The sequence below is a fragment of the Schistocerca piceifrons genome, chromosome 1 (assembly GCF_021461385.2).
Source record: "Schistocerca piceifrons isolate TAMUIC-IGC-003096 chromosome 1, iqSchPice1.1, whole genome shotgun sequence".
Classification (NCBI taxonomy): Eukaryota; Metazoa; Arthropoda; class Insecta; order Orthoptera; family Acrididae; genus Schistocerca; species Schistocerca piceifrons.
In genome coordinates this window covers 799,243,113-799,255,579 of record NC_060138.1, presented here as the reverse complement: position 1 = coordinate 799,255,579, position 12,467 = coordinate 799,243,113, and the positions used below count along the sequence as shown (strand labels likewise).

The window sequence follows — 12,467 nt, the reverse complement described above, 5'->3', positions numbered from 1 at the left end:
TGTCCCAAGAAAATTAAGTCACGTGCAGCTACAAGAAACAAGCAAGGAGTATACTGAATCTATTATTAAATCATTTGTCAATAGAGACTCACATTGTGGAATGAAATGCTATGAGGACTTATAAAGATCAGTATATCCCTCATTATTTTTGTACTCCGTCACCGATACAAGGTGTCATTCAGTAGCCGTCAGTTCCCAGAACGGTAAGAACACTCCTTAGAAAACCCACTTTATGGAAAAATACAAATGTTGTAGATTAATGTAGGCCAATATCATTTCTATTAGTGTTTTCGAAAATTTTGAGGACTCAATGTTTAAGAGAGCAGTAACATAACTTGGCACGTAGAATTTATCAGGCTTGCCCTTTGGCTGCAGGAGAGGAGCTGTGAGAAAAAATGCAGTTTTATATTTTGCGTGTGAGAGACTTGCGGGGCTAAATGATAGCCTGACGACTGAAGATATCTTCTTCGATTTAACTAAACATGTGACTCTGTGGACTATACTATATTTTTGTCTAAGATGTAACATATGGAACTAGATGAAAAACTACTCAGTGATTCATTTACATCTGGGAAATAGGAAACTGTGTGTTTTCTTACAGGGTCAACAAACGAAGAACGGGTTTGAATCTGACTGGGGTGCTTTAAAGTAGTGGCACAAAGTCATATCAACGTCTTATCTGTCTGGCGGATGATCCAGTTTTTCCGCAATTTGCTTAGAACCGGTATGGTTCTGTAAGAAATACCAAATGGGCTAGAGGACATTAGTTCGCAGACTATTCAAAACAGACATGTTTAGCTGCTAGAACGGCATACAGTTAGTGAAACTGAACTCTTGTAGTAGAAGCCAAATTTTGCTATCCCAAGAGGACCAAATTTTCAATGAAGTCGAGCGTTCCAAATACTTAGAATTAGGATAACTGGTATATGTAATCCGATAGCGAGGACGATATCCCGTCATGTCCACTGTCAACGACTCCTCGGGCGGCTGGGAGAGGTGCCAGTGGACCATCAAATGGCCCTGGCTACTGACGTCAAGCTGGGAGTAAAACCCAGCTGCTGGTAGGCTGCAAGACATTGCTGCGCTGTAGCCTCTGCCTCGCTTACACCATATTTTCGTGTCCTTGGTGTTTAGAGGACTACGTTTTGGTTTGCTGTTTCACGAATTATTGGCACATTTGCTTGATACCGGACTATCTGTGTTATTCTGCTTGTTTGTTCTACGGTTTACGACGACCCGGCACAAACCTGAATTGTGAACTATCAAGTGATTACAGTGCATCCGTATTTTCTGTGTAGCAAAGAATGTGTTGTAACACAGCAGGTGTGATAAAAAGCTCTCTTGGAAGTATCACATTCACGATCTTGTGAAGAAAATAAATGCTGCAGTCATTACAACAAGCACCCTGTCTCTCTGCCATTGAAACACGAAAGATTGTTTACTTTGCATTTTTTCGCTCTGCTGTAGTCTAATCAAGAATATGTTCCACACGCTTCTTCATACAAAGATGACTCTGATTATGAAACCTCCACAAGGAAGCTTAAAAAGAGAAATGTGAAAAGACTACAAGCATTTGCTGTGTCAGCACCTATAAATGATCCACAAAGTAAAAGAGGTGACCCTACTCTCACAGGTCCTGGAAATGATGGACAAATGACAAGTTCGTCAACTAAAACAATAGTTACTGTCTATGAAGGAGATGGAATTCCTAATCTAGATGCGAGTGGAAACTTCATTTACGTTGAAGATGACCCTCCTGCCATTCAAAAAAAGGGTAGAAAGAGAACAAGGAACCATGATTTGTGGAAACGAAATACAAAGAAGATGGAATGTGTTACTTGCAGGTACAAGACGTTTAGTTTCTATCATTGTAATTGTCCTAAAAACTGTGAGGTTAATATTCCTGAAGAAGGCAGGCAGTGCAATTTTGAAAGGTTCCACTAACTTGGCAAAGAAGGTTAATTAGCTCAAAAAAGTTTTATCTGTGGATTGGTGTAACAAACATTGAAAAAGCGGTCATATACTACATAGTACAATAGAATCACGTCGTTCATTCACTCGTACATTCACCTTACAGAAACAGGATGGTACTAATGTTAATGTGTGCAGACTTGCTTTCCGAAACACCTTTCAAATTTCGTCTGGTTCGCTAGACCGTGCTGTTACTTCTTACAAACAAAAAGGAGAAGTCGCTTCAGATAATTGTGGTAAATGTAAACCTTAAAAAAAAGTCAAGTGTCAAGTTGAAGAACACATAGAATCATTCCCAAGGTACCACTCACACTACCCAGAAAGGACAGCCCAAATTCAGAAACCTTAATCCCGACCTGAAAATTGCTAAAATACATAGTTTGTTGTACTTGGATTGGTGTAAAGAACGAGGGAAATCTCTTTACCGTCAGGTATTTACCTCAGATTTCAATTTTTTAATCCATCCACCACATTCTGATACGTGTAAAAGCTGTGAAATTAAAAAAAAAAAACAAATGGCAACTTCAACTGATAAAAATGAAAAGAAAATGCTGGAACTGTCACATCAACTACACCTTCGAAGAGCTGAGCTGGCGAGGTCCTAAATGAAGGAAGATGTAGAACTGGCCATATCTCCGGCCGCGGTGGTCTAGCAGTTCTAGGCGCTCAGTCCGGAACGGCGTGACCGCTACGGTCGCAGGTTCGAATCCTGCCTCGGGCATGGATGTGTGTGATGTCCTTAGGTTAGTTAGGTTTAAGTAGTTCTAAGTTCTAGGGGACTGATGACCACAGATGTTAAGTTTCATAGTGCTCAGCACCATTTGAACTGGCCATATCTGATCCTGAGATGTGTGTTATAGCATTTGATTTGCAGAGTGTTCTTTCATTGTCTAAACTCCCAGTTTCTGAGATATACTATCTACGGCAGTTAAGCTGCTTCAATTCCTATATCCACAATCTAGTAGAAGACAAAGCTTCCTTGTATTTCTTGACAGAGGCACAAGCAGCTAGAGGATCGCAGGAAGTTGCTTCATGTATTTTGAATTATGTGAAAAATCTTCCTTTGCATGTAAAGAAATCGGTCTGCTATAGTGATACCTGTGGGGCGGGGGGGGGGGGGGGGGGAATTGAAATTTCAATCTGTCTCTTATGTTCTGTACATTGTCACGAATCCAGAGATTAGTGCTGAGACAACATAGCTACAAATTTTTGTACCAGGACACTCTTTCGTGGCTGTGACCAGGATTTCTCATGTAGAGATAATGGGGTGAAGAAAGAACAATATACTCGTATTTTTTATGCTGAAAGTCTTATTAGAATTATTGGGGCGGCAAAGAAGAAAGGAAACAAATTTCGTCACTTATCTACAGGGAGATGATTTTCAAAGCATCAAACCTTTGAAAGATATAATTATTAAGAGGAAAATATGTATAGACAGTGACAAAATCAACTGGCTGAAGATACAACGGCTGAAATTGCACAAGGAAAAACCATTTGAAATAGATTTCTCTGAAACAGTAAATCGAGATATGCCATACAGGTCCATGAATTGCAACAAAACCAGAAAAGGACGTCGAATGCATCAACCAGGTTGTGACACGCTTTTGAAGTTATCTAAGGTAAAAAAAACCTACAACAACGCACCGTAAAGCTAAATATTTAAGGAAGCTGATAAAATATGTTCCTCCTATTCACCACAGCTTTTATGAAAAACTATTAATTCACAGGTTACACTTCCAGACATATCTTTTGAGTGAAGAAGGCGAAAATGAGTGATTGCTTGTTTATTGGGAGAAATATCTAGACTTTTTTTAACATTACCTTAAAAACTTACATTATTTTCTTTACTAATGCCAGTAAAGAAAGAAGTTGTACTTTGCATCCCATGTCTGTAGCAAAATGTGAAATAAACGATGTTTATTTTCTTTAATACGTACTGTTTATTTCCATCACTTTTCTTAAAACTATGATAATGTAGGTTACTTCATTCTGGCAGTAAATACATATTTTGTTCGTAGAGAGCAACAATGAAGTATAAAAGTAGAAAAATGTGGAATACACCAATAAAGTTTCAAATTTTTCTTGGACGTAAAATAGTATAGCCCACAATTATGGCACTGGATGGTTCAAATGGCTCTAAGCACTATGGGACTTAACATCTACCGAGCGAGGTGGCGCAGTGGTTAGACACTGGACTCGCATTCGGGAGGACGACGGTTCAATCCCGCGTCCAGCCATCCTGATTTAGGTTTCCCGTGATTTCCCTAAATCGCTCCAGGCAAATGCCGGGATGGTTCCTTTGAAAGGGCACGGCCGCCTTCCTTCCCCGTCCTTCCCTAATCCGATGAGACCGATGACCTCGCTGTCTGGTCTCCTTCCTCAAACAACCCCAACCAACTTAACATCTGAGGTCATCAGTCTCCTAGACTTACAACTGCTTAAACCTAACTTGCTTATGGACATCACACACATCCATGCCCGAGGCAGGATTCGAACCTGCTACCGTAGCAGCAGCTCAGTTCCGGACTGAAGCGCCAAGAACCGCTCGGTCACAGCGGCCGGCTATGGCACTGAAAATGCAGTTTTTAAGTTCATGTACAGAGCAAATATTTATAGTTAATAATATCACTCCAAGTACAAAGAACAATTTTTGTACTAGTAACAGTTAATTTATACGGTTTCATTAACTTTCACTCGTTTTTTCTAAAAACAGGAAACTTGTGGGTTGCACCATTTCTGCAGCAAACCCCTCAATTCTAACTCTACCATTTCTGTACATACTGTCCCTCGTAGCAATTGTGGAAATTAACATGGCTTCAGTCTAACCAAATGCCACATTTACTCAGTGAATTGTAGAAGGAAAACGACTTGCCTTTGGAAAGCATTTCTGTAACTATTGAATAGGAAAGCGTGCTCTGGTCAACAGTTTCGTTTACAATGAGTGATAAACGCCAGGTGTTCATATTTAAATTGGAATGTTTCCCTGTAGCACGTTCCTTTTGTTCTGTACAAGAGTTCTTCGAAGTACTTTAAAGCCTTGCTTTGTAACGTGTTATCTATTATCTACATCATTGTAAATATTTTTGTCTGTGTAAAACCTTTGTTGAAGTTTGCTTTTTTGTTTTTAATCTTATCAGCTTTAGGGTTTGTAAGGGATCCGTGTTCCCACAAGCATAGATATTAGTATCCGACACCCAGGTCGACTGCAGACAGGAGTCGATTGTCGAGCGCCGCAGTAGGCAGTGAGACGAGTGTCGAGTGAACAGTAGTACTGGAGAGTGTGTTGAGTGAGAAGTAGTACTGGAGAGACGGGCAAGAATGGTGGTCGAGTGAGTTTTAAACGGTAAAATTCACCGGAGTATGACAAATGAGCGCGTCCCCCTGATCGTCGTGGGGTGGACCCTCATCGATACCGATTCGCGAGTGATATGAAACCAAAAGTGACAAGTGCCGAATTACGTGTTTCGCACCAACCGCGTCGGCCAGCAACAACCATGGATTGCAGTGAGGATTATTGTGAATGATAACCATCATCATTGCGTGTGACGAAGTACTTAAAACCCACAATCAATAAATGATATAACTGTAATTAGACGTGTAAGGCGAAGGTAGCAACTGCGTCAGAATTTGTGTTTTCGTAGAAAATACAATACAGTTTGTACATCGCAACCTCGGTGGTCCTTAATAATAGACAAACTTTCAATCATTAACTGTTCCGTCTCAGAACAGCCGCATTCGGTTGAAATACTCCCGAAGCCACAGTAGAAAAACCGATAGCCTTTCACCCATTAAGCACACGGTAATATAATCATAACAATTAACTGTTTGGCGGTTTCGGTAAATCACACGAAACCCAATAAAGGAATTTAAAATGGGGGTGTTTCAGGTTCATGTCTGGAGAACATACTGGCCACTCTAGTCGAGCGATGTTGTTATCCTGAAAGAAGTCATTCACAAGATGTGCACGATAGGGCGCGAATTATCGTCCATGAAGACGACTGCCTCGCCAATATGCTGCCGATATGGTTGCACTATCGGTCGGAGGATGGCATTCACGCATCGTACAGTCGTTATGGCGCCTTCCATGACAACCATAGGGGTATATCGGTCCCACATAGTGCCACCCCAAAACAGCAGGAAACCTCCCCCTTGCTGCACTCGCTGGACAGTGTGTCTAAGGAGTGCAGCCTGACCGGGTTGCCTCCAGGCACGTCTCCGGCGATTATCTGGTTGAAGGCGTATGCGACACTCATCGGTGAAGAGAACATGATGCCAATCCTGAGCGGTCCATTCGGCATGTTGTTAGGCCCATCTGTACTGCGCTGCATGTTGTCGTGGTTGCAAATATGGACCTCGCCACGGACGTCAGAGAGAAGTTGCGCATCATGCAGCCTACTGCGCGAATCGTAATACGACGACGTCCTGTGGTTGCACGGAAAGCATTATTCAACATGTTGGCGTTGCTGTCAGGGTTCCTCCGAGCCATAATCCGTAGGTAGTGGTCATCCAATGCAGTAGTAGCCGTTGGACGGCCTGAGCGAGGCACGTCATCGACAGTTCGTGTCTCTCTATATCTTCTTCATGTCCGAACAATATCGCTTTGGTTCACTCCGAGACGCCTGGACACTTGCCTTGTTGAGAGCCCTTCCTGGCAAAAATAACAAACGCGGTATTGACCGTCTAAGTATGGTTAAACTACAGACAACACGAGCCGTGTACCTCCTTCCTGGTGGAATGACTGGAGCTGATCGGCTGTCTGACCCCCTCCGTCTAATACGTGCTGCTCTTGCATGGTTGTATACATCTTTGGGCGGCTTTAGTGACATCTCTGAACAGTCAAAGGGACTGTGTCTGTGATACAATATCCACAGTCAACGTCTATCTTCAGGAGTTCTGGGAACTGGGGTGATGCAAAACTTCTTTTGATGTGTGTATTATCCTCGACATAGTCTAGCAGGCGTCTTTGGTATTGATTTTAATGAGTCATCACATGGAAAAAGTCCAGTTTCGTAAGGTGCTACTTAGTGAAATCCTCTGCTTTCGACGTCTCTCAGCGTGCGGCGGTGGTATAAAATTGACAAGTCGTCTAACGCTTTGTCAAGGCTTGTATTACATGAAGGAACCAATTTTTTTAACTTGATGCTTAAGTACAGAAACATTCACCTGTTTGATTAGTCGTCGCATCTCTGTCTCTAGAATCTTGCTATGTGTGGAGAAGCCTACAATCAATGGATTAACATATGTTCTGGGCTGAACAGTGTTTTGTCAGTTAGGACGCTCAAACAATCCCCTGCTCCTTGTCAGGACGAACGGGGTTCACTTCTACGACTAGCTAACCGCTTTAGATTTTGTGTTATATAACTATATGACTACAACCAGGTGACTGTATTATTCAATAAACAGGGTACACCCGATGTGTTTCCACATCCTTGTCAATCTAAGCCAATGCTCCTCTCTAGTAATCTAGATAGCGAAGTGACATTAAGTTGCAACTTTACTTCTCTGTCGAGAGACGGGAATCGTTGTAAACGCTACTATGTACCCTAAACTGCACTCAAAAGTGTTTTTCTCCTCTCATGTTTCGCCCGTATCTTTTTATGTTTATGTTTCGATACCGCTCTGGGAAACAAAGTCCGCAGATGCGCTACATATCCTCATATACGACAAGGGCTGGTGACGGAATCAATGGATGGAAGTATATTACAAACTTGGTGTGTAAACAGCGCAGAGCTTCAATAAAAATTGATCTACTGCATCTCAACAACCACAGTTCCGTATAAATAAAATTTAGAGAACTATCGACGTTAAATCAATTGAAGTAAAAACTAACTCGAACTGCTCAATGGGGAGGAAGGAAATCGGCGATGGTTTTCAAAAATAGTTCAAATGACTCTGAGCACTATGGGACTTAACATCTGAGGTCATCAGTCCCCTAGAACGTAGAACTACTTAAACCTAACTAACCTAAGGACATCACACACATCCATGCCGAAGCAGGATTCGAACCTGCGATCGTAGCGGTCGCGCGGTTCCTGACTGAAGCGCCTAGAACCGCTCGGCCACCCCGGTCGGCTCGCGATGGTTTTGTGTAGGGAATTATTTCCGCATTTGTCTTGAAATTACTAAGTAAACTTCAGGAAAACTTTTCTTGAGAGGTTCGTTTAGTAAGATGAGAAGCGTGAAATAGAATTTCATTCAACTTAAGTGGTAGACGCTGCGAGGAAGGTGTTGTGCATCATAAATTGGATTCTTGTCAAAATTCCAAGAAGAGTCAAATAACACAGTACTTCTTTGCACATATAGCTTGTGAAATTATAATGACAGAAAAATGAGAGATACTGGAGCTCAGATGGAGGTTTACTGACATTCAGGAAAGTCGCACACAAAGTACGCTCCAACACACACAGTAAGCAGGTTGCGGATGCAGAGCCATGTTGGCCGAATACCGATTTGAATCCCAGTCCTCCTGAGCAAGCTCTATCTTCTTAAACAAAGCGCCACTTATTTACATACCAGTTTCTCACCTGGCTTTGTATCATTTCATGCACTCCAGACCATCGCTTTTGTTGTCGGGCGATATGTCGGATGACAGCCAGGTTGGTATCCCAACACTGTCCGGGGCGTCTCCAGAAACGTCTTAGGCCTGGACTGAAGTAAAATATTCTCTTCAGTGATGAGTCCCGCTCGACCAGAGCCCCGATGACTAGCAAAATAAGAGGTACACAGCAACTTAATTTTTTGAACAAGCTGTTAGACAGAATGAATGAAAAAGTATTTTTTAGTTACGAATAACCGTTCTTCTGCTGAAATGCATTTTCTGAAGTTGGACTGCTTATCACTGTTACCATGTATCATCTCGTGTGTGACAGAACGTTTCTCTCTACATTGTCGCATATTCGTGAAATCTGTCTGGTTGTTCCAATAGTTGAAGAAAGGGCGTATGGTATTAGCCACGTTCTTCTCGAGACAGATATAGCTCCTTCGTCGGCCGGGATGGCCGAGCGGTTCTAGGCGCTACAATCTGGAACCGCTCGCCCGCTACTGTCGCAGGTTCGAATCCTGCCTCGGGCATGGGTGTGTGTGATGTACTTAGGTTAGTTAGGTTTAAGTAGTTCTAAATTCTAGGGGACTGATGACCTCAGAAGTTAAGTCCCATAGTGCTCAGAGCCATTTGAACCATGGCTCCTTCACATGCGTTCGCCGCCATTTTAATAGCAAACGATGCAATGCAGGACTCGTATCTAAGCAGTGTCGTGACATCGATTCCGCCAAAATCTGACGGAGGAGACAGGATGTATTGTGACCAAGCAGTCTATCGATGTTTCTGGGTGATCTCCGGCGACAGTCGTCAGTGCCACAGAAGCTGCAGCCTTGGTCGAATTCTACTATTTGCATCACCTACAATTCAGCGTAGTATCGCCTTGCTTTCGTACTTATGCGCTATTGGGCCTAACCATTATGACCATCTTATTAGTGTGGTGGTCCACCTTTGGAGCGTAGTATAGTAGAGATTGTGTTTGACAAGCATTTGACAAGGTCTTGATAGTTTTCTGGAGGTATGTGACACCAAATGTCTACGAGTAGGTGAGCAAAGTCCCATAAGTTAAGGGCGAGGATTTGTAGGCACGGAGCTGGTGTCCGGTAGCTCCCCACGTGGGTTCCATCGGGTTCAGATCGGGCGAATTTGGTGGTCAAGACAACGCGAGTACAGTAACATGCAAATCTAACTACTATAGCGCGATTCTGGCCTGGGGACACCATCAGTTATGCTGCTGGAAGATGACGTGACCATCGGGGAAGACATCAAGCGTGAAGGGATGCAGGTAGCGCGCAAAGACGTTCACTTAGTCCACATCGGCCATGGTGCCTTCTACTAGTATAAGCTCCATGGAAGCTCGCGTGAATTACCCCCACATGATAGTACTACTTCCACCGACCTGCGTCTGTGGCGCGGTGCATATTTCTAGCAGACGTTCGCCTGGATGACGTTTCCGGGGAACACGTAGGGGTCGTCTGTTCCGAATCCATATGTTGAACTTTATTCCCTCAACTGCGTGCTCCGAAAACCCCTTGCCCCATCAGCATTGCACTCGTCGTCAGATTTGCCACCGGTCGCTGCCTACCCTACTTTACATAGATGCCAAGCATCCGATTCTGACGTTCTGCGATGAGGCGTAGACGTCCAATTTCGCGTCGTCTTCTCGTGATTTCCCCGTCCTTCAACCACTTTCCAGAGATGCTCATGCGAACAGCCGTTCAGCGTCGTCGGTTCCGAAATGCTTGTTCTGACCATAACAATGTACCTTGTGTCAAAGTCGCTTATGTCAGTGGATTTTGTGGCCTGTTCGTCTCTGATCCGCCTTTATACTTTCTTCACGGCGTCACGATCACGCAACGCCACCAAATGACGTCAAATTTCGCAGTGGACAGTGGTCGTAATTTATTTGCTCATTTTCTATGGCATGACCGGTTCCAGAAAAGACTCATTATCATACTACTCAAATTATTTTTAAATTTCGTTCCGTGCACAGTCTTATATTTCTGCGTATTAAAAATGTAAAATGTAAATGTGTGACTAGGGCCTCCCGTCTGGTAGACCGTTCGCCGGGTTCAAGTCTTTCGATTTGACGCCACCTCGGCGACTTGCGCATCGACGGGGATGAAATGATGAGGATTAGGACAACACAACACTCGGTCCCTGAGTGGAGAAAATCTCCGACCCAGCCGGGAATCGAACCCGGGCCCTTAGGATTGACATTCTGTCGCGCTGACCACTCAGTTACCGTACCCGGGCGGGGGGGGGGGGGGGGGGGGGCATTAAAAGAAAAAAAGTTACTTTCAAATATTTGTGCTCGACTGACATTTGGAAAAACTGTGAATGTGAAATAGGTCACCTGAAAACGTCGAAAATATTTTTAAGACACAGAAAACGACGATAGTCATCTGTACAGAAACGGCGTTCTTTGCGTGAACTGAGTTTCGTTTCTTTTGCTGTGCTATGTATGCTATATTTGCAGATGGGAATTACTGTGGCCGTGCGGTTAAAGGCGCTGCAGTCTGGAACCGCAAGACCGCTACGGTCGCAGGTTCGAATCCTGACTCGGGCATGGATGTTGTGTGATGTTCTTAGGTTAGTTAGGTTTAACTAGTTCTAAGTTCTAGGGGACTAATGACCTCAGCAGTTGAGTCCCATAGTGCTCAGAGCCATTTGAACCATTTTTTGGGAATTACTCGCGCTCTCAATGACGACCTAGGACCGTTACCCTTAGCTCATCAGACACAAAGCACCTTAGCGGAGACTATCTTCCAGATATTAGAGAGTAAGTAAGAAGAGTAAGTTCTGTATGTTTAAGTAGCCCACTCAAGATGGTGGCCAGAAAAATAATAAAAATAAGGAGGTGGAAGCGGAGGAGGAGGAGGAGGAGGAGGAGGAGGAGAAGAAGAAGAAGAAGAAGAGGGTCAGCAACTACAGGAGGCGTGTCGCAGTACCCTCTGCCACCACCATTGACCCTGAGTGCCACCGTTTCTGTGTGCCGGTGTAATCTGTCAACGATTATGTCCGACGAGGAGCTGCAACAAATGTAACACGCATTGCACAGTGAAAAGAAGTTCGTGCGCACGTGTGCCACAAACTGAATTTGCCTTCTGAACGGCGGTTTCAAGAAATCCCTGTCCGGTAGTGGTCCTGAGGATTTTAATCTAATGAGCAATGTTTTTTCCTGTAAGGAAATACTTGTTTTTATTTGATATATTGATGCCAAACATACAACAAGAAAAATAAATGTATTGGTATACAGGGTGTTCCAAAACGAACATACAGTTTTTATGGATTTGTATCATTTATTGCCTTCAACTTAAAATTATAAATAATATATGAAATGAAAGATCTACTCAAATACTTTTCTTACAAGTGTTCAATGTGGGCACCATATGTGACACAACACGTCTATGGGCTATTTCTTCCCAAATCATGAACAGTGTGTCTGGAGTATTGTTGCAATAATGCTGTTTCTGAAGTCGGGTATGAACCCTCAAAGGTAAAAATCGATCGCATGGCGTCATATCATGTGTGAACGTGGAGGTAAACAAAACAGGCTCTGTCATCTGGCCTGTTGCGGCCAATCGAGCGTTCGGGTACAACGTCGTTTAACCAATCGCGAACTGAGTTGTGCCGGTGAGGCGGCGCACCTTCTTGCTGCCAAATAAAATTCTGTGGTTCAGCGTCTTCCAGTTGAGGAAAGAGCCATAATTCTAGCGCACCAAGATAAGAAATACCAGTTACAGTTGCTTCACCGATAACAGGCCCATAAACGTTCCACCTGGGGACAAAAAACATCCAATTTAAGGGAGTCCCATTGCAACTGTACCATCTCAAGGTGATTTTCTGAGCCCTAGATGCGCATATTATGTATGTTCACATTTCTACTTAGGTGAAATATCGATTCGTCACTGAAACCGACTCGATCCAGAAAATCTTTATCGTCTTGCAGCAACAT

At 43.3% G+C, this 12,467-nt stretch overlaps 1 protein-coding gene across 1 annotated transcript in view; it reads right to left on the bottom strand.

Moving 5' to 3' along the window:
• LOC124798809 overlaps positions 1-12,467 on the bottom strand; it is a 128,367-nt gene that overhangs the window by 103,966 nt on the left and 11,934 nt on the right. Inside the window, exon 2 of the mRNA XM_047262342.1 lies at positions 8,496-8,674. Within this exon, the coding sequence (XP_047118298.1) occupies positions 8,496-8,510 (15 nt within the window). The 5' untranslated portion in view covers positions 8,511-8,674. The remainder of the gene's footprint in view (positions 1-8,495; positions 8,675-12,467) is intronic.